Source organism: Vipera ursinii (genome assembly GCF_947247035.1).
Source record: "Vipera ursinii genome assembly, chromosome: 1".
NCBI lineage: Eukaryota > Metazoa > Chordata > Lepidosauria > Squamata > Viperidae > Vipera > Vipera ursinii.
In genome coordinates, this window is record NC_139512.1 from 204645035 (window position 1) to 204666958 (window position 21924).

At 37.5% G+C, this 21924-nt stretch overlaps 1 protein-coding gene across 5 annotated transcripts in view; it reads left to right on the top strand.

Annotated features, from left to right (window-relative positions):
* The window catches only part of GPCPD1 (glycerophosphocholine phosphodiesterase 1), a 57028-nt gene that overhangs the window by 17294 nt on the left and 17810 nt on the right, over positions 1-21924 (top strand). For all 5 annotated transcript variants that reach the window (XR_014490812.1, XR_014490813.1, XM_083349305.1 and 2 more), the window contains 12 exons: positions 160-235; positions 2676-2714; positions 6508-6631; positions 7123-7369; positions 8898-9060; positions 9425-9557; positions 11712-11766; positions 15146-15238; positions 16192-16269; positions 17629-17668; positions 18681-18742; positions 20335-20400. Coding sequence is in view for 3 of the 5 variants with exons in the window: in XM_083349305.1 (XP_083205431.1) it covers positions 160-235; positions 2676-2714; positions 6508-6631; positions 7123-7369; positions 8898-9060; positions 9425-9557; positions 11712-11766; positions 15146-15238; positions 16192-16269; positions 17629-17668; positions 18681-18742; positions 20335-20400 (1176 nt within the window). In the remaining 2 variants the exon portion in view is untranslated. The remainder of the gene's footprint in view (positions 1-159; positions 236-2675; positions 2715-6507; positions 6632-7122; positions 7370-8897; positions 9061-9424; positions 9558-11711; positions 11767-15145; positions 15239-16191; positions 16270-17628; positions 17669-18680; positions 18743-20334; positions 20401-21924) is intronic.

Consider the following 21924-nt stretch of genomic DNA (forward strand, 5'->3'; position numbering starts at 1 on the left):
AATAGCATCAATTATAATAAACTTGGTATAAATTGAGGCTAGTCTTTGTACTTCAAAGGATGTACAAGCAAATTTGGCTCATGAAAGAATGTAAATGGCATCGCAGATAAACCTTAATTTAACAAAAATTATTGCAGACATTTAACTTTTAAATTACAGACTATCGATGGTCCATGCCAAGTCATAATTCACAAGTGGGAGACTCATCTACCAGCACGATCAATAACCCCTTTAGGTATGGGCATCAACTGCATCTGTTTGAAACATATGCATAAGATTGCTAATGTTACAAAATGGTTTAATTGGGTTATTATTTTATAGGATTAACATTAATCTGCTACAAAGGGATCCTCCACCTAGTCAATATGAGCACTGCTTTCACAAATTTTGCAAAATGAATTTATATGACAGAAGACTTACAAATAGTATTATCGTGAGTCCATTTTTATCAGGTGTCCACAGGTTTTCATTGCCAAAATTTGTGATTGCACATCTGGGTTTTAAGGCATGGCATGGTTGGATCCCGGCTCTCTTACCTTCAATCTAGAAGCTAGGAAAAGGTGGTGGAGATCATCCTAGCACAGGTATATCATAGTTTGGAGATTCAGTACTCTGAATCTTACTCGGCTCACAGAAAGGAAAAGGAAGTTTTAAGTTCATTTTTAAAGACTTTGAAACACTATTGATAATCATTATGCTTTGAGATTGAAAATCCATGCTGATATTTTCACAAGTCATGCCTGTGTGATAGAAACTATAAATTGTTAATGGTAAGTTGACATTTAAATACTAGTTAAATTTTCTTAAAGAGAACAATGACTTCAGAAGAAAGACATTCTTTGTCTCCTATATTATGCTAAACAAATTCATGAATAAAACAGGTTTTAAAATAAGCATAGATTACTGTAAGCATAAATCATTACCTTTCATTAATTTAGGAGAAACAATACAACTGGAAATCTGGTATAATTTGGTCTGTTGCCTCCATTAAAAAGGTTATTTTATTCAAATAGCTTGTTTTCAATGAATCTGAAAATATTGTCATTGGCCTTTCCATTCTACACTTCTATTATAATTGAAAGATTATTTCTCATTCAATCGAAATGTATTGCTCAAAAGTAATTTCCATTTATTAAAAAAAATAAGGCTTCAAATTATTAAACCTAGGCTGATAGTCTTAGGCTACAGTTCTGTGCATGTTTAGACAGGACAAGTCAGACGGAGGTCAGTGAGACCTGTCTGAGTAGATATACATACTTAGTTTATTTTCTGGCTTTCTGATTAAAAACAAGCCTGTCCTAAGTTATTTTGGCTTATTAATTTCTTTTTTTAGTTAAATAATCAGGGATTTATGTCCTTCAATAATAAAAGTTTTTTTTTCCATTCTCTGATAGTCTAGATTCAATCCTGTTCAAGCATAGATAACATCTTAAATTCAGGTAGACTCTTTGTGATAAAACATGATAAATAACTTACAACTGCCTTTAAAGGTAAATTAGTAACAATACAATCAAAATATTTTCTAGACCAAGTCTCTAGGTTTCAGTGACTCAACATGCACACATTTTAGAAAATTTCTTATATTTTCCAGCTAGTTTTAAAGTTTTTAATTTACCCCTCCAATCTTGGACAAAATAATCAAATAGAAAAATGCATTATTATCCATGGAGAGGAGGATTATTATTCTAACGAGAATTTTTTTTGTAATAGTGAAAGATATGTGTCTCACATTGAGAGATGAATAATAAAGATTTATACTTTAAAATTTAGGTAAAGGTAAAGGTTCCCCTGCACATGCATGCTAGTTATTTCCGACTCTAGGGGCCGGTGCTCATCTCCATTTCAAAGCCAAAGAGCCAGTGCTTGTCCGAGGATGTCTCCGTGGTCATGTGGCTGGCATGACTAGATGCCAAAGGCGCACGGAACGCTGTTACCTTCCCACCGTAGCGGTCCCTATTTTTCTACTTGCATTTTTACGTGCTTTCGAACTGCTAGGTTGGCAGAAGCTGGGACGAGTAACAGGCACTCACTCAGGATTCAACCCGCCAAACTGCCGACCTTCTGATCGACAAGCTCAGCATCCTAACCCACTGAGCCAGGGAGAGTTAAATATAACTTTCAAGATGTCAAAGTTCTATTTTCAAAAACTTATATAATTTTGTTGAGTTTATTGTATATTTAAAGATTTCATTACATTTCTATAGCATGTGAAGACTAATGCTTGAAAAGTGAAAACATTTTAATAAAATATATCTAAATCATAATCAAGTAGCAAATTAGATATTTTAGCTTCTTAGCTGATACTATCTTCTGATTCATTCCATTAGTAATGATACATTGTCAAGTTGATGACATATTGTTTTCATATTTTAGATAACTTGGATGGAACGAAATACATCCTACTAAGGATGTTTTAAGATATACTTTAGCAATAAACAAAACTAAGCAATATTTTTTTAGGTGGCAGTAAAGTTATTATCTTCCTGTTTAAATTGTTTATTGCAAACAATGCTAAATTACTGTTAATTGTGTAAACCGCTAGTTATCTAATCAGAAATAAGTTGCTTAAGTCCAAAAGGTTTATTCTTTGGCAAGTGTGTAGGATTGCTGCCTAAACTAACAAATTATAATCTGTGAATGTGTAGTATGCTCACACTTTGTCCTTTTAATTCTAGATAACATTTCCATTGATGATGGATTCTTTGGAGTCTTTGGTAAGTGGTCACTGACTTTAAAAAATTAAACGGCTTAAAAAAGTAAAAGAACTGTGGTGGCGCAGTGGTTAGAATGCAGTACTGCAGTACTACCTCTGCTGACTGCCAGCTGCCAGCAGTTCATTTCGATTCTCACCCGCTCAAAAGCTTGACTCAGCCTTCCATCCTTCTGAGGTCGGTAAAATGAACACCCAGATTGTTGGGGGCAATAGGCTGACTCTGTAAACCACTTAGAAAGGACTAGCAAAGCACGGCGAAGCGGTATATAAATCTAAGTGCTATTGCTATTAAGATGTAATATGTAAACATACTAGTAATAGGATGCACTTGAAATGAAAAAAAAATGCTTTTAAATAGAATGTCAGAGAAGTAGAATCTTAGACTCCAAACCCCTAAAGCCCCTCCAAAAATCTTTTACTAAATTTTGATTTTCAATGTGCCCCAAAGAAAGGTGCAATATTATTGATTATTATGGCTGTGACGACTCAAGCAAAGCATCACTTCTTAAGTTTATGGAAGACTTAATGTGGCTGCTTGGAAGAACTCCTGGTTGCTTAAATAAACATGCACAGACACTTTCATTTTGACTTCAGTGGTAGCAGCTATGCATAAACATACTTGCAGAAAACCAACGTAACTATTCAGGACAATTGCATTTATCCTTTCAAGTGCACTTCTCCAAAGTTCTGGGACCTGGAAATTTATTTATTTATTTATTAATAGAATTTATATCCGGCCCTATCTCCCGAAGGACTCAGGGCGGCTAACAACAAAACATATAATAAATACAGAAATTAAGATAAAAAATAAAATTAAAATCATCTGAGCAATAAATTAAAATTAAAAACTAAAAATAAATTAAAAATTGTAAATATAATTAATTAAAATGCCTGTCAGTCCAGGTCAGCCTGGTGGAATAGGAGTGTTTTGAGGCCGCGGCGAAAGGAAATATTCCATAAAAAAAATAATTTTACTGAAGTTTTTAGTAAACATTATAAAAACTAATAAAACTAAACTGGAAGAAACAAGAAAAGTAAAAGAAGTTCAGAAATGAAGAGGAAAGAAGAAAAAAAGGAGAAAATAAAAATAAAAACAGACCATAAAGAAATGGCTTCCAACTTTCACCACATTGACTCTAAGCTAATATTGTAACTTCACCCTTTTAAAATTATGAATAAAATAATAATTCTTACTGTAACCTAATTTTTATTATGTATAGTCCACAAATCATCATATTTTCAGTGCTGTTCAGCAAAAGATCCATTATGAATTATCAGAAATATCAAACTAATAGTTGATCCCTGATCAAATAGTCCATGTTTATAGTTCTTATTTTTACTCTTCATAAACTTGACCTTTAAATCATTCCAATGGCATCACAGGATCTGATCTTTCATCAAAAGGAGTCTTTGGCAAAAGGAGTCTTTAAAAGTTTCACCAGCCTACTTTGTAAATCCCATAAAGAGGTATCGTTTGAGATTTCTTGTCACAGCCATTCCATGTTCAGATCCTTTTCTTGATTTTTTTTTGTATTCCCATTTTGGTAGTCTCAATTTTGTTATCTTCCATGCCTTCAAAATTATATGTGTGTCAGGTAAGAGCTGTTTTTTAATTTTTTTCATCATTTTCTAAACGTTTAACCATTGAAATCTGTATCATTTCGAGATACTAGTTATTAATATCTCAGCCCATTTTGAAGGATTATCTGGCTCAGCTTTATAACTCTTTTCTGCCCGGTCCTTCAGTTTCCTCTAGTGTCCCATCAAGCCTCAATTCCTAATACAAGTTTAATTCTATTTCAGTAATTTCCCATGAGTATATTATTTAATTATATAATTGCTTCCAAATCTTACAGCAAAATAAATATTCCAAATCTCTGTAGTCTTCCAATCCATTTAAAACTTAAATCAAAATCCCTTTTTTTACCAATTGTATATTATTTTAAACTTTTAAACTGTTTGAAATTCCTTTAATTCAAAGAAGATAAGACTCACCAGGCTTCAGATTCTGAAGTTCTCTTAATATCCATAAAATAGTTGAACTGAACATTTCCAAATGTGATTTTAAAAAGTGAGATTTATCTGGCTTATCTGACACTGCTGGGAACAAAGATGTCATCTCCCTTAGTTTCTGGCACTCAGATCCATGGGAGACCACTATTTTATGGTCTTCTCAAAAGAAGCTGCCAGACAGAGCACTCATGGGCGATCTCCTGTTCTCTTCATTTAGAGAATGAAATTGAATTACTATACTTAATGTAAGAGGGCAATTTGGAAATAAACCTTTGTTTGGTTATCAATGACAGACACTCGCAGATGCAGAACTTTTATTGTACACATTAGAAAACTACAACATTACATTACTTTTTGACATAATACACATTCAAATTGAGGCACTTGTCATAACGACTTACAAGGTTTGAAATTCCTTAGTAGTAAGTCGCTCGGCGCCAAATCTGGGCTATGGGGGGTGGTGATCAAAAACATCCCAACGGAACTGCTTCAAAAGTTCTTGGGGGCGTCTAGAGGTGTGTGGGAGAGCATTATTGTGAACCAACACCACACCAGAAGTCAACATGCCCCGGCACTTCACAGTAGACTTCTGAATTCATGGTCGAACCATGCTCCATGAACTTCACTAGCAGTACTCCTTTGGCATCTTCACATTTGGCGGGATTTTCTATGGCACCACTTCCAGTGTGGTGTTGGTTCACGATAAGGCTTGCCTGCACACCGCTAGATGCTCCCAATAACTTTTGAAGCAGTTCTGTTGGGATGTTTTTGATCACCCCACCCCCTATAGCTCAGATTTGGCACTGAGCGACTACTACTAAAGAATTTCAAACCTTGTAAGTCATTATGATAAGTGCCTCAATTTGAATGTTGATTATGTTGAAAAGTAATGTAATGTAGTTTTCTAATGTGTATAATAAAAGTTCTGTATCTGTGAGTGTCTGTCATTGATAATGAAATGGAGAATTATTTCCGAATTGCCCTCATATTTGCTGCTAGTGATGCTGGGATGAGTATGTATTTGTGTGTCTTTCTTCCCTACAGTGTGTTTCTTTAACTTGACTACAGAGCAGTTTACAAGAAAATAAAAACCACAAATTAATCCCCTTTGCACTATGTAAGATTGATTTTGGAAATCCTAACTTGAATTGTACTCTAGTATTCCATATAATAGTTGCTAAAATTTGATCAACCCAAATCTGTTTTGATTTGGATCCATATTGACTAGTTTCATCAGCCACCACAATAAGATTAGAATTGATTTTCCCTGTGGAAATGGATACTAATGCAAAAGTACCATATATACTGAAAAATAAACCTACGCATAAGACCAGGGGTCTTCAAACTTGGCCCTTTTATGACGTGTGCTGGCTGGCTGAGGAATTCTGGGAGTTGAAGTCCACACGTCATAAAAGGGCCAAGTTTGAAGACCCCTGCATAAGACAACCTTCAAAATTTCAGTTACATTTAAATTTTTGCAATTGGCTTATCCATAGGTGGTTCACTTTTCATGGTATTACAGTTACAATTTTGAGGGTTGGCTTGTTCTCAGATGGAATAGGCAACAAGTATAAAGAGGTATCTATTATTTACTGTCTATACTAGTGGTTAAGCCCATCTGTGGCTAAGCCAAACACAACTTTTTGGCTGTAATTTTTTACCCTAAAACTCTCAGCTTATCCATAGTATACAGTACCCAGATTTTTTATTTAGATGAGTTTTAGTGACATTTCAGAATGTAGCAAGATCATTTTTCAATATAACTTTTGTTGCTTTGTCAGATGATGTGGAGAGCGTTGATTCCGGATGGCTGACATGTCAGACAGAAATAAGGCTACGGCTACATTTTTCTGAAAAACCACCTGTATCAATAACGAAGAAAAAATTTAAAAAATCTAGGTTTAGGTATGGTTATTTTAGTCCATTTACCATTCATTTAAACTGTTTGTCTTTGCTTTTATAATGTAATGGTTGTTACGTGCTTACATTTTGTATAGGCTTTGGGTGGATTTTTTCAAAAAAGCAATAATAAAGTCAGTGCCAACATCAATTCTCAGTGGGAGAACTGAAGTTACAGTTCTAAAACTGTTTCCCTTGAACCTATAATAAGCATAGTCACACATCACTTTTAGTAAGTGTAGGAAAAAAGTGTACATTTTTTAGTAAATATACTATTATAGTAATCTTGGACGTCTTGTGTGACTCACATTTGGATCAATTGGGAGCTTGTCTCTTTCAGCTTCTTGTTTTCCATAATGGCCACTAAAATGCTTCTAGAAAAACATCAAGTAAGATATAAAAGTAGTCACTTTTTTAATGCTGGACTTTGAAGGGCAGCTGAGCAGCTAATCAATCATGTATCCTACTTCAAACTTAGCTTTTTTTTAACTGTTCAGAGTGAAACTCACCCTTGAAGGTTTGGAGGAAGAGGAGGAAGATGATGATGATGATGACAGACTTTCACCTATGCTTCAACATAAAATGGCAAATACATTAGAGATTTCACTTATAAGTGATACTGAATACAAGTCTCGACATTCTCAGCCTGAATGTGGATATGGTCTGCAGCCTGATCGCTGGACAGAGTATACTATACAGACCATGGTACCGGATAACCTTGAATTAATCTTTGACTTTTTTGAGGTAAAATTTGGCTATGTATAAAACTTGGCTTTTTTGTTTTGATGTTTAATGAGTGTTGATGATGATCAGACATTTTTTAAAAAAAATATGCCCTAACAGAATGGTGGGACGCGGTGGCTCAGTGGGTTAGGACGCTGAGCTTGTCGATCAGATGGTCGGCAGTTTGGCGGGTCAAATCCCGAGTGCCGCGTAACAGAGTGAGCGCCTGTTACTCATCCCAGCTTCTGCCAACCTAGCAGTTCGAAAGCACGTAAAAATGCAAGTAGAAAAATAGGGACCACTACGGTGGGAAGGTAACAGCATTCCGTGCGCCTTTGGCGTCTAGTCATGCCGGCCACATGACCACGGAGACGTCCTCGGACAAGCGCTGGCTCTTTGGCTTTGAAACGGAGATGAGCACCGGCCCCTAGAGTCGGAAACGACTAGCACGCATGTGCGGGGGAACCTTTACCTTTACCTTTTTAACAGAGAATGAGATGTTTGCTCGTGAATAGTCATCCTAAATCAGACTACAATTTTTATTTAAAGTTCTTGTTTAGTATGTATAGGAAACCTGAAACTTTTTAAATGTTATGGACTGGAAAGATCTGTTTTTCCCTCTCTGTTTCAGCAACACTGTCTAGTAATACATAATAACATATAGAGCAAACCTCAAATGAATGTTGGAGTAAGCAGCTTAGTATCCTCCAGATATTTTGAACTATAGTTTCCACAGTCACCTGTTGGTGATGCCTGAATAAAGCTATGGATCAAAACGTCCAGACTGCAATACGTTATCTATACCTGGCCTCATCTCACTTAACGTAGCATCCAAATCATGGTGTTACTTTAATGAGCAATCTCCCTTGCCTTAAATGTCAACACCACAGTTCACTAGCCCTTCTCAAAAGTATTGAGTATAGAGCTTAGGCAGATCATTTCCCTTTTTTAAAGAAAATCTTATTTTAAATCTCTCAATCTAGCATTGGGGTTTGAAAATAATGGCAAGTTGAGTTATTTATAAATCAAACATAAAAATGGCTTTAATGAAACACCAAACATAGAATAACAGAGTTGGAAGGAACCTTGGAGGTCATTTAATCCAACCCCCTGCTCGAGCAGAAGACCTTATAGCATTTGAGACAAATGATTGTCCAGTCTCTTCTTGAAAGCCTCCAGTGATGGAGCACGGGTGTCAAACTTGCCACGTCACGCGATGTGTCGCGACGTATTACAACTTTTTTTTTTTGCATTGCCAGAGCTGGGGTGGGTGCGGCCTCCGTATGATGCAACTGGCCCCCGGGCTTTGGCAGTTTAACACCCTTGCTCTAAAGGCAAGCCATTCCACTGGTTGATTGTTCTCACTGTTCGGCAATTTCTCCTTAGTTCTAGGTTGCTTCTCTCCTTGGTTAGTTTCCATCTGTTGTGTCTTGTCTTATGGAATACCTTTCTAGTTCTGTTTTTAGGCAAAGCTGATTTTAAGGGAAAGGCTTTCACCTTGCGTAAGCAAAATAATAACTTTAAATACCCAATAACTTTGTAATTATAGGAAGATCTTAGTGAAACCGTTATCCAAGGAGATGAAATTCCAGGCCATGTGGGCTCCGCTTGTCTGTTATCTTCCACCCTTGGAGAATCAGGAAAGAGTTCTGGTATTCTCACACTTCCCATTATGAGCAGAATTTCACGAAAAACAATTGGAAAAGTTAGAGGTATGCTTAATTTCTAAAAAAAAATAAATGGTGCCGATGCAAACATGAACTTAGGCTAAAACATTTCCCACTATTTGAATTTTAAATATTGATTCTGGTTAGCGCTTGATAGAATTATATGCATGCCGGAAGGGAGGGTGATAATCTGATGACTCCACCAGAGCACCAAGAGGCAATTTTAAGGAAGACAGGCATTGTGTGCAATGAAAATAACTAGGATCTGTTTAGTGATTATTGTCAGTGTACGTATATCTTGTTCAGGTTTGGGAAGCTGGGTTGCTTTCCAGTGGACTTAAATGAAATGGACCTTAATTGTTAAAAATGAAGAATCAGAAAAACAATTCTATTTACTATCTTTCCATAGTGGACTATATAATTATTAAGCCAATTAATGGGATTTCCTGTGATATGGAAGCTTCATATGCCAAATACTGGAAGCCAAGAATAGGACTGGATGTTGGGCATCGGGGCGCTGGAAACTCTACAACTACAACTAAGTAAGCTCATCTGATTGAATTATAATTATAAATTCATACATTGAAGTCTTCTGTATGAAAGGCGGGGACAGTGGATTCTTAGATCCTAGACTTGGGTTATATTGTAATTCACGCCCACAAATGACCGTAACCTTCAATACCATCAAGTAAGGTATCCTTTTGAGCTGGCTGGGGGTTTGGGGCTGGGCAATGCAGTCTTTTGCTGGTTTGGCTCCTTTTTTCAAGGCACGTCCCAATTAGTGTTGATAGGGAGTGAGAGATTCAGCCTGTAGTCGTTCCAACATTGCTTCGTGCTTCTGATATCCGCCATTTTACCTGGGTGGTGTAGCATTATTTCACCAAGACCACCATTTATTTCTAGCCTACCAAGGCCAATCTAAAGGGTAGTCTATTCACTAGCATTTCTTCAAGTGATTTCTGGCAATTCATGCTTTGCAATGAGCTTCCAAATCGCTGTACCCTGTTCTGAGCACACTAATTCAACAACAGCGATGACAATATTGCCAGCCTTTCATGATCATATTTCTCTGTCAGATGGCCACAGACATTTGATCACCTTATGACGACCAGATCCTCCAGATAATACTTACGTATGTGAATTTTAGAAAGTACAACAACTAGCTGCAGTAGAGACTACATGAATTGATTGTCTGTGGTGGAATTCTTTTGAATAGTCATCTATAAATTCAAGCAACCTGCATTTCCCTGACATTAGTAGTCTTTCCTACTGTGCTGGTCTTAGGAACTGAAAGGATTCAGCAGACATGGCGCTTGGTAGTAGGATATAGTTTAAGGGCAGGGGTCTTTGTGAATAATAGTGTAAGTTCTGGAAAGTCTTGAGCTGAGTTTTCTGCAGTCATAAAACTGATGCACATGAATTCAAAAATGACCACTCAAGGAATTAAAATAGCCAAAGCTGTTAATTCTTCTGTGGTCCTGCAATGGAGACCTCCCCAATAGCTGCTATATGAAGCAATCGAACATATGGATGTTCTACCATACAGGCATGAAATCTGCCACTGTATTATGGTTGCTGCTGCTGCTTCACATAGGAGGATTCCATCAAAACCAGACATGTCAAACACAAGGCCCAGGGGCCGGATCTGGCCGGTGAAGTGGTTTCATGTGGCCCGTGAAGCCATCCTGGAAACAGTGAGGGAACGGCCCCCACAGCCTTGGCCCTGGCCCAGAGACCCTCCTTCTACCAGAGACCCTCAGATCTGTCCCACTCCTGCCTAGGCCCCCACAGGGACCCTTGATGCGAAAGATGTAGAGCTGGCCACGCCCACCCAGTAGGTCATACGCACTCTAGCCATGCCCACCCAGTAGGCCACGCCCACCCTGGCCATACCCACCTGCCCCCTTGAGGGGAACCGCAATGCTGATGCGGCCCTCAATGAAATTGAGTTTGACACCCCTGATCAAAACCATAAAAGAAAATAAGGTATTTTAACCTTGGGCTTTTACATTGGTGAAGTTCAAGATTTTCAAAGAGAATAATGTATTGCGTGAGGAAGGATAGAAGGGTCTAAATGCCGAGGTTCCCAACCAGGGGTACTTGCACCCCCGGGGGTGCGAGATGATATTCCAGGGGGTCAGAAAACTTGGGTTTTCAAAATTATAGTGTACATGCATAATTTGTTGCTGTTATTTTGAACTTTTGTAAGAGGGGCAAGAAAATATCAGAAGTGCGGGGTATGGAAAAGGTTGGGAACCACTGGTCTAATGTGTTACTGCTGAGTACAGTCTGCCTGAAATAAGATCCCTTGTTCCCCTCACTTGTCTGAAGGGGAAAAGTCAAATTATAGAGGCAAAAGCTAGAACTTCAATTCAATATTCCAAAGTGCTGTTCCCCAAATATTTACTCCTCAACTGACTTCATAAATTAAAACCTTTGGAGCAAGTAACGTTTATTTTATAGTAATAAAATATTTATAATGGTAATATCATTAACTGTGATGAATTTTGAATTACTGAATACAGTAATGTTTTTTTGGTTTTGGTTTTTTTTAAGAAATAGAAAATTTTGTAGCATAAGATTTTATATTTATAATAGCAGGGGAAACCATGACAAGATGAATCTTTACATACTGTAAGATCATATCTGTTTTATTTGTATTTGTACTGACTTTCTTTATATGTGGGTCTTTTCAGACTTGCTAAAATCCGAGAAAATACCATTGCTTCTTTAAAGAATGCTGCTAAACATGTATGTATACTACTTTTTTTTAAAAAAACATAGATTTCTTTTTGCATACTAAAATTTAGAAATTTCTGTTTGCAAGTAAATAAATGATCCATACTGGAAAGGAACTGGCTGGAATCCAACTAATGTTTTTTCTGCCATTGATAAGCCCTCAATATAAGAGTGAGAGACCCATTGCCCCTCTTCTTCTGTTCCCCAAATCTGCTGTTGATAGTCACCAATTATCCTGGGTTCCAATTATAGCATGTGACTTTTTAATGGAAACATAGTAGAATACTTCTTTTTATGCTAGCTTTTGAATGGCACGCATGAATTAATAGATTAGTTTTTTATAAACATCAATGTTCTGTCTTCCTTTTCATTTCTTACAACTATTGTCTCCTCTTTCTTAAAAAAGCAAAAGAAATTGACAGTGGGATATTTATGCAGTTTAATTATACAGCAATCCTACAAGCTAGACTCCAGCAGTATGTGGATCGAGAACTACCAGAAGTACAGGCAGGATTTCGAAGAGGCAGAGGAACTAGAGATCAAATTGCCAACATACGCTGGATCATGGAGAAAGCTAGAGAGTTCCAGAAAAACATCTAGTTCTGCTTCAATGACTATGCTAAAGCCTTTGATTGTGTGGATCATAACAAACAGTGGCAAGTTCTTAAAGAGATGGGCGTACCAGACCATCTTATTTGTCTCTTGAGAAACCTATATGTGGGCCAAGAAGCAACAGTGAGAACTGGACACGGAACCACTGATTGGTTCAAAATTAGGAAAGGAGTCTGGCAAGGCTGTATACTGTCGCCCTGCCTATTTAACTTATATGCAGAGCACATCATGAGAAAGGCAGGGCCAGATGAGTCAAAAGTTGGAATTAAGATTGCCAGAAGAAATATCAACAACCTAAGATATGCAGATGATACCACTCTAATGGCAGAAAGTGAAGAGGAACTAAAGAGCCTCTTGTTGCGGGTGAAGAAGGAGAGTGCAAAACCTGGGTTGAAACTTAACATTAAGAAAACCTAGATCATGGCATCCGGCCCTCTCAATTCCTGGCAAATAGATGGGGAAGAAATGGAGGTAGTGACAGATTTTATTTTCCTGGGCTCCAAGATCACTGCAGATGGGGACTGTAGCCAAGAAATTAAAAGACGCTTGCTCCTCAGGAGGAAAGCCATGGCAAATCTAGACAGCACACTAAAAAGCAGAGACATCACCCTGTCAACAAAAGTGCGTATAGTCAAGGCTATGGTCTTCACAGTTGCAATGTATGGCAGTGAAAGTTGGACCATAAAAAAGGCTGAGCACCAAAGAATTGAGGCCTTTGAACTATGGTGCTGGAGAAGACTCCTGCAAGTCCCTTGGACTGCCAGGCGATCAAACCGGTCAGTCCTAGAGGAGATCAACCCTGACTGCTCTTTAGAAGGCCAGATCCTAAAGCTAAAACTCAAATACTTTGGCCACCTAATGAGAAGGAAGGACTCACTGGAGAAGAGCCCAATGCTGGGAAAGATTGAGGGCAATAGAAGGGGACGACAGAGAATGAGGTGGCTGGATGGAGTCACTGAAGCAGTAGGCGTGAGCTTAAATGGACTCCAGAAGATGGTAGAGGACAGGAAGGCCTGGAGGAACATTGTCCATAGGGTTGCGATGGGTTGGACACGACTTCGCAGCTAACAACAACAAAAATTATACAGCACCTATGTAAAAGATAAAAAGATTGGTGGAAAAGCAGCGTCCACTTCTACATATTTTAATTGTCACATTTTCTATGAAAAATTTATGTTGCTATGCTTGGGATTTTAACATATTAACCCTTTAATAGGTTTTAGTGCTATCCCAAATGTTATCCTTGTAAAATTATAACTGCTGCCTTGTGAATTTTCAGAGTGGGGGAAAGTTCTTAAATACTTTACAACCTAATAGCTACCTCAAAATTCTAGCTATATGATGCAAGCCCTCCACACAAAAGGCAAAAGAAGGACTGCAAAAGCATATAAGCACAAAATTAAGAAGACACTGAAATTATATCATTCTTTTTTAAAAGTCAATATTGATTGTTTACTTAAAAAGTATCTTATGCCAGCAAATTGTCAGTTGATGCAATATATAAAATATAATGGGACGGGATATCTCAGTGGTTAAAGAGTGAGCTCTTGTTACTTAATCCAGCTCCTACCAACGTAGCAGTTTGAAAGCATGCAAATTGTTATTACTTTGGTGGGAAGGTAACAGTATTATCTGTGCCTCAGTGTATAGTCATGTTGTCCACACCACCACAGAAGTGGACAATGTTGGCTGTCTTGGCTAAGAAACGGAGATGATCTTCATTCTTTATGGTCGGACATGACTGGATGGGGAAACCTTATCTTTAAAATATCTTTAAAATATAATAACTATATAGGTCCAGGTAAGCACGATGGAACAAAATCGAGAAAAAATATTAAATATCAGAAATTATTTCATAGCACATTTGGGGAAGCAGTAATAGTATCATAAGAAAAAGTATTTGTCAAAAAATTAAATTTCTGTTGTGTCCCTGATAATAGGTTCATTTCCTCTGGAAACCATATATACATGGTCAGCTTATCTGATGCTCTCACTGAAGGAAATTGACTCCATTTGCACCAGTTTCTTCAGCCATTATGTCATTGGAAAACTTTTTAAAAGTTTATTACTTTTTAGAAGAGGTGCAATTGAAATTGTGGGAAAGAATGAATGACATAGTTGTTCTAGATCTTAAATTTTCATACATTTCTTTTTCATGCATTTATGCCTGACCTATTCTAAGAGGTCTCCCCACTCATTCTAAGTTGAAGGCAGCTTTGAATCTGTGAAAGAGGCACTGTGGATCCAGTTCAAAGTCAAGGAATTATTTTAGAATTCTTGCCCAAATTACGTACCTAAGGGAATTTTAATGCATGGTAAAAGAACAAGGGATCACTTATGAATTCTGTGAAGGGGGATAATGTTGAACATTGCTTGAACTTTTTGTTTGTTATAGCTTGAGGGTACCTAAAATGTTCCCCCACAGAATCTCAATAAGCTGGTTTTGAATTATTATAAATTTCAATGGGAAGGATGGAAGAAATTTTCAATTTCATGAGGGATTAAATAAATGTTATGTGACTTAGTTAATTAAATGCCTATTAGTGAAAATAAAATGAAATTTAGTTTTGTGTGCTGGGCCTTCCTGCTTCTAGAAGTGTGGCTCCTGGCATTTCTCTCAAAGCATACATTGAGCCACCAGATTCCATCAAGAAGGGTGACATGAAAATAATGTAACAGGCTTGGAATGAATGGGAGAGAACTCCTTTCTTTTTTTCTACTCAGCTTCTAAATTCTACATTGTTTAAACCCCCCCCCCCTTTCCTCACTTTTCACCTAGGGAGCAGCCTTTGTGGAATTCGATGTACACCTTTCTCGAGATCTCATCCCAATTATATATCACGATCTTACTTGCTGCATTGCAATGAAAAAGGTACGTCGATTCATCTTATAGTTAACGTTTTAGTTTATGTTAGTTAATGTTAAAACGTCTACATGGTTTTAACTCAAGAAGCTAGCATTGTTGTTAGCAATACAATTCAATTAATGGTTTCTTTTTCAGAATACTGTATTTTACCTGTTTATTTCCTTCTCTCGATACTCAAGGTTAAAGTTACAATAAATCATTTAAGTTTAAAACAGCTATTTATCTGAATAAATCACATGGATATTTATTAGAGTAACATGTCTCAAATGGGAAATTAGGGAAAAAATATATGGTTTTCAACAAAGGACTGTCTTTCATGTGAGTTTGCTGTTTTGTCTTGGGTTTTTTTTTTTTTTTTGTCCCCCCCCCCCCCCCCCCCGGTATCTAAACACCATGAAATTCCTAGTAAGGTAACCTTTAATATTATCCTCAATGTTACCTTACTTACTAGCTTCAGGGTTTTTTTACTTCTTTTTAAAATTAATATATGTAATATAGATTCCTTCGTACAAATTTGTATAAATAGTTATTACAAAAATGCTGGAATTAGTAAAAATTGTAACATTAACTTTTAAGCATAATCTGTATATGTTCGTCTGGGAGTAAGGCCTATTAAATTTATTTATTAGGTTTTTTTTTAAATCTTACCTTTATTTATTATTTTATAAGTAACTCAAGGCAGTAAACAAACCCCATTCCTCCTTTTATTTTTCCCATAGCAACAAACGTGTAAAGTGGGTTGAGCTAAAAGAGTGTCTAGCCCAAAATTGCCCAGCTATCTTTTATCCCTAAGGGCAGGGGTGGGGTGGGGTGGGGGGTGGGGTTAGAACTCATATTTTCCTGATTTCTAACCTGGTACCTTAACTAGCAGATCTACTTCCTAGCAGATAGCCTTAGAAGAATTTCTAATATTCGGTGACTTTATAACCTACCTGTATTTTTCACTCTTTTCTGTAAAGAAAAGTGAAGCTGATCCGTTGGAATTATTTGAGATTGCAGTTAAAGAGCTTACATATCCCCAGTTGAAGTTATTAAAGGTACGGTATTGTATTGACTTGATTCATTAAGTATTTCTCAAAAAATACACCAAGTAACATGTTATTTATCCGGGCTGCCTACGGTTAAGGAAACCATTTGTTCCTGTCTTAGTGGGCAGTTCCAGTCAGTGGAAGATATGAGATTGGCCCAGTGGTCTCTCGCTTGTGAGGTACCTCAAAGGTTCTCTCAAACTTTGTATTTCATATCTTCATAAAGCTGCTGGGAGAGGTTATCTGGTTACAGGGGTGCAAAATTATTAATATACTGCTCATGCTCATTTTAATATTACCATCTCAGGCCTTGCTAGAAATGGTGTTCCACTCCTGCCTGGAAGCTGTTAGGGTCTGGATGGCTTTTCTATCATGGTGCCTACATTATGGAACAAACTCCCTCGAAAAATTAGGCTGTCTCCCTCACTGATTGTTTTCTGAAAACTTTGAAGACTTGGTTTTGAGGAATGTTTGTGATGTGTTTTTTTTTTAATCCCCTTTATATCCCGCCCTTCTCCGAAGACTCAGGGCGGCTTACAATCTAAGAAGCACAAATCAATGTGCTTAGCAATAGCCTTCATTCTATGTATATGCCTGCTTATTAGGGCTTTCGGGGGGCCCCCTGGGCATTTTACAAAGTCAGCTTATTGCCCCCAACAATCTGGGTCCTCATTTTACCTACCTCAGAAGGATGGGAGGCTGAGTCAACCTTGAGCCTGGTGGGACTCGAACCTGCACTAATTGCAGGCAGCTGGTGTTACTTAAGGAGGCATTAGCCCACTGCTCCACCAAGGCTCTTGTTGCTATTTGGATGACTGTTTCTCATTATTAAGTACTATTAACTAATGTTTGATTGATTATGTGCTATCACAGCAGCATCAGCTCTTCGAGATCTCATAGATTTTCTCTTATAGTGTTCTGTTCCTAACCTCTTTAGGTCTTCCAGTGGTGCACTCATCACCACTGAGTCCAACCACCTTACTGCTGATTGTCTTCTCTTTTTTTTCCACCTTTCTCAGCATTTGAGCTTTTTCTAGGGAGTTAGATCCTCACATTACGTGTCTTAAAGATGATAATTTGAGCCTTCATAATTAATGTTATTGTACTTTAATTCTGTGGTAAGCCATTGCAGTTGTGAAAACTTGGCAGGATAGAAATTTTATATACACATTCCTGACACTGACATTTATAAGACTCTTATGTTTCTTGACTCTATGTCAAGAAACTCGTGATGCTGGGTAGGCAGTTTATGTCTTTATTTTTAGGACAAAATTTTACAGATACTGTTCAGAAAATGAATATGCTTGAAAGGTTTTGCTACTTTTGATAACCGTTGATTTCTAAAATATTTATTTATTCAATTTGTAGTTGACACATGTGACTGCATTGAAATCTAAAAATAGTCAAGGTATGTAGAAATCTAAATTCTTTGTCATGCTTGCACACTGCATATTTATGAATTTATTAATGACCTTGCTGCTTAATTTCAGTAGTTTGCAGTGTGCTTAGGGGGAGTAGATTTTATAATATAACATTATTAATATGCAAAATATATTTTCTATTCATAAGACCTCTCCCCTGTTTTTTAGTGTTTTACTCTCCTATTTTTTAATAAAGCAATAAGCCACAATTTTTTTAGAAAAACATACAGTAGTTTTTTAAATCAAATTAGTAGTATCCCTTTGAAATTGGTTTTCCTGAACAGTATATCTGATACATTTTGATAATTCTGAATTGAGATATTGGAAGAATGGCAATTACTGCATAGATGTTTTTTAGTCTAGGTCCCTCCTATTTTATGGGGCATTTAAGATGGGGTTTATAAGAGATGCTTATTGATGTATGATTTTTTTAGCATTCAGAAAAGTCAAGGAAGAAGATTAATAGGAACGATTTAGATGTGCTGTTATCATTAAATTAGCCACTATTGCATTTATCTTACTACAGCTCTGCCTTGGACCAAGATCACTGACATTTCTAGAGATGGGGCAATAAATTGCTGGCCTTTATAAATGGGTGGGTAGTGTGTCAGCTTCATTGATAGTTCCTGAAGCTCCCTGAGACCTTGGCCCTGAAAATGCATGGCAGAATGTTGAAAAGTTGATGGTGTGATTTATATGGTTAGAAAGAGTGATATAAAAATGAGGATGAGAATGCAGAGTCTCCTACTTTCACCCATAATCCTCAAATCTAATAATGGACCCTACTTTTTCAGTTGTGTCCCTTCCATTGACATGAGATACATTGAAAGATTTCTGATCCATTAACAGTTAGGCATGTGAATTGTAGCCTCCAAGATGAAACAATTGGACATCTCTGCCTCAGACTACGTGAATTATCATTTATAATTGTATAAAATGTTGAAATTGGGTGCCCTTTATTTAAATTTTTTCTTTCATCTTTATATTCCTTCTCTACAGAGTCGTTGAAAGAAGATGAAAATGTACCTTCTGAGATGCAGCCATTCCCTTCTTTACAATCAGTAAGCTACCATTTATTCTGTACATTTTAGTATAAGCTTTGAAATAGAATATACCAGAGGTATTAAAACCCAAGAGAATAATCCCATAGTTTAAAAATAATACTAAAATAATATATGGCCCTATTGTGGATAATGAGCAAGATGATGTAAATAATTTTTATTGCTTTTGTTGGTTTGTAAGTATTTTTAAATCTGTTGCCTAATCGAGAGCTGAACTTTTATGCTTCTAATGCTTGCGGCTAAAGATAGATTATAGACAGTGATTCCAGTGTCTGCTTCATGGAACTCTGCTAGCATTTCTTTTGTTAATTTGATATTATACATGTAGTATGAGTATAGTTAATTGGGTCTTATATAGTTTAGTATAGTTAATTGGGTTTTAACTGGGGTTTTACATGTTTCAGGGACTTAGTTTAATCTTTTTTAAATTGGTCTTAATTTTTGTATTAATGTTTTAAAAATTATACCCTGTAAACCGCCCTGAGTCCTTCGGGAAAGGGCGGTATATAAATTCAATAAGTAAAAAAAATAAAAAAATAATACTCAAGGCATGAATAATCAGTATATATGCATCAAACTTAATTTTAAAAATTACATATAATCAATGAAAATAAATCAAGGGTAGGTAGCAGGTAGCAAACACCAGATAAACATTAAGGTGGCTATTGCAAAAGGTGAATCTTTGAAACCAATAGAAATTATTTAAGATAATGTCAAATAGGTCTCTTGGAACATCGATGTAGAGAAAATTCCAGTGCGCTAAACTGATAAAAAAAGCAGATTCAAGAAACAGATTTTTTAAAATTAGATCAGTTAACTTCATGCATGTTTTCTTTAAATTTCTATAAATAGAAAATCTTCAGAATTTTTTTTAATGAAAGCTGATTAAGTTAATGCAAAGATAGGAAGTTAATATAGCGAACTGCATTTATTTATGAAGTAAACCTAATAAATATTTTATTTTTTAAGAATCAATTTTTGCAATGTAGCATTAAACTTAAGAGCACAGACTTTAGAGCAGATATGTCAAACTCGTACGTCACGCAACATATCGGAACTTTTTCCCCATTGCCGGCAATGGAGTGGGCGCAGTTTCATCCTGACATGTCCGGCCTGCAGGTCGGCAGTTTGACACCCCTGCTTTAGAGGATTCAGTTTGGATAAGGGTTAAAATTTCCTTCTTTCACTGGTTGCACCTATGTTTATGTGATGATAGATTTCCTACGTGGCATTCATTACAATGTAATAGAATATTTGAGAATCCAATTGATTCTCAAGTTGCCATTTGTAGTTATTTGGAAGTCTTCAAAAACAACTGTTATAGGTTCTAAAATAACTCCCAAGATCAAAAAAATCACTTCTAAATACAGGTAAGTTAATACAGTTTTACTGATCAACCATGTAATGTCAAATTTACAAATTGTGCATGCAAAATGATAATTTACATGAATATATATAAATTATATACCAATTACAAATTCAGATTTTGCCTGTAACTGCCAAAATCCATTAAATGAGGGTCTGTAAATCAAGGCTTTATACTTGGCCTGATCAGTAATGCTTATATTCCTGGAATTCCTTTTTTTATCCAGGTATTAGAATTGATTCCTGAAGATGTTGGATTTAATATAGAAGTCAAATGGATCTGCCAGCAAAGGGTAAGAATCAATTTCTTAATATACAGTGTTCACATAAACCTTAAGTTTTATCTATTTCCTTTAAGTCAGTGGTTATATTATAGAGCAATAGTGTTGGAAGGTACTAAGACATTTCAATGTTTGTCTGTTACTAAAACCAATATATACACACACGAGCTTGTAGTTTGGTGTGAGGAAGATTTATTTTATTTATTTTATTTATTTTTATCACATTTATATACCGCCCTTTCCCGAAGGGCTCAGGGCGGTTTACAGGGTGATTAAAAAACAGAGATACAAAAGTTAAAAACAGATTTAAAAAAATTATATTCGTCCCTGCATAAGTAAAACCCCAGTTAAAATAAGATTAAAGCTAAAATTAGAATTCTCAGCCTGGGCCAGAGAGCTCAAAGAGCCAGGTCTTCAGGTCCCGTCGGAATGAACGGAGGTCGGGGCAGTCCTCAGCTCCACTGGCAGCTGGTTCCAAAGGGCAGGCACACCCACTGAGAAGGCCCTATCCCTGGGTGTCGTCCGCCGGCAATCTCTTACCGGTGGCACCCTGAGAAGACCCTCCCTGTGGGAGCGCACTGGACGAAGGGAGCTTGATGCCGGCAGCAGGTGTTCCCTCAGATATCCCGGACCCAAGCCATTTAGGGCTTTATAGGTCATCACCAGCACCTTGAATCTCACCCGGAGGGCAACTGGGAGCCAATGCAGCTCGCGGAGTAGAGGTGTTACATGGGAGTATCGGGAAACCCCCATCACAACTCGCGCGGCCGCATTCTGCACCAGCTGAAGCCTCCGAGTGGTCCTCAAGGGCAGCCCCATGTAGAGAGCGTTGCAGTAGTCTAAACGGGAGGTCACGAGCGCATGAGTGACTGTGCGTAGGGCATCTCGGTCCAGATAGGGTCGCAACTGGCGCACCAGGCGAACCTGGGCAAAAGCCCCCCTGGTCACGGCTCCTATATGGTCTTCAAAATTGAGTCGTGAATCCAGGAGGATTGCGAGCCCTATCAACGGGGGGTAACACCTCACCCCCCATCGTTAGAGATGGAATAGTCTGGTTGACCTGAGATGCCGATATGCACAGCCACTCAGTCTTGGCGGGATTGAGATGAAGCCTTTTTCTCCCCATCCAGACCTGGACCGCCTCCAGGCAACGGGACATCACGGCGAGGGCATCGCTGGGTTGGTTTGGGGTGGAAAGAAAAAGTTGGGTATCATCAGCGTACTGATGATACCCCACCCCGAAACCACGAATGATCTCACCCAGCAGCTTCATATAGATGTTGAACAGGAGGGGCGAGAGAACCGACCCCTGAGGAACTCCACAAATGAGAGGCCTCGGGGCGGATCTCTGCCCTCCCGTCAACACCGACTGCGAACGGCCCAGGAGATAGGAGGAGAACCACCGTAAAACGGTACCTCCCACTCCCAACCCCCTGAGACGCCGCAGTGGGATACCATGGTCGATGGTATCAAAAGCCGCTGAGAGATCTAATAGGACCAGGACAGAGGAACAACCCCTGTCCCGAGCCCTCCAGA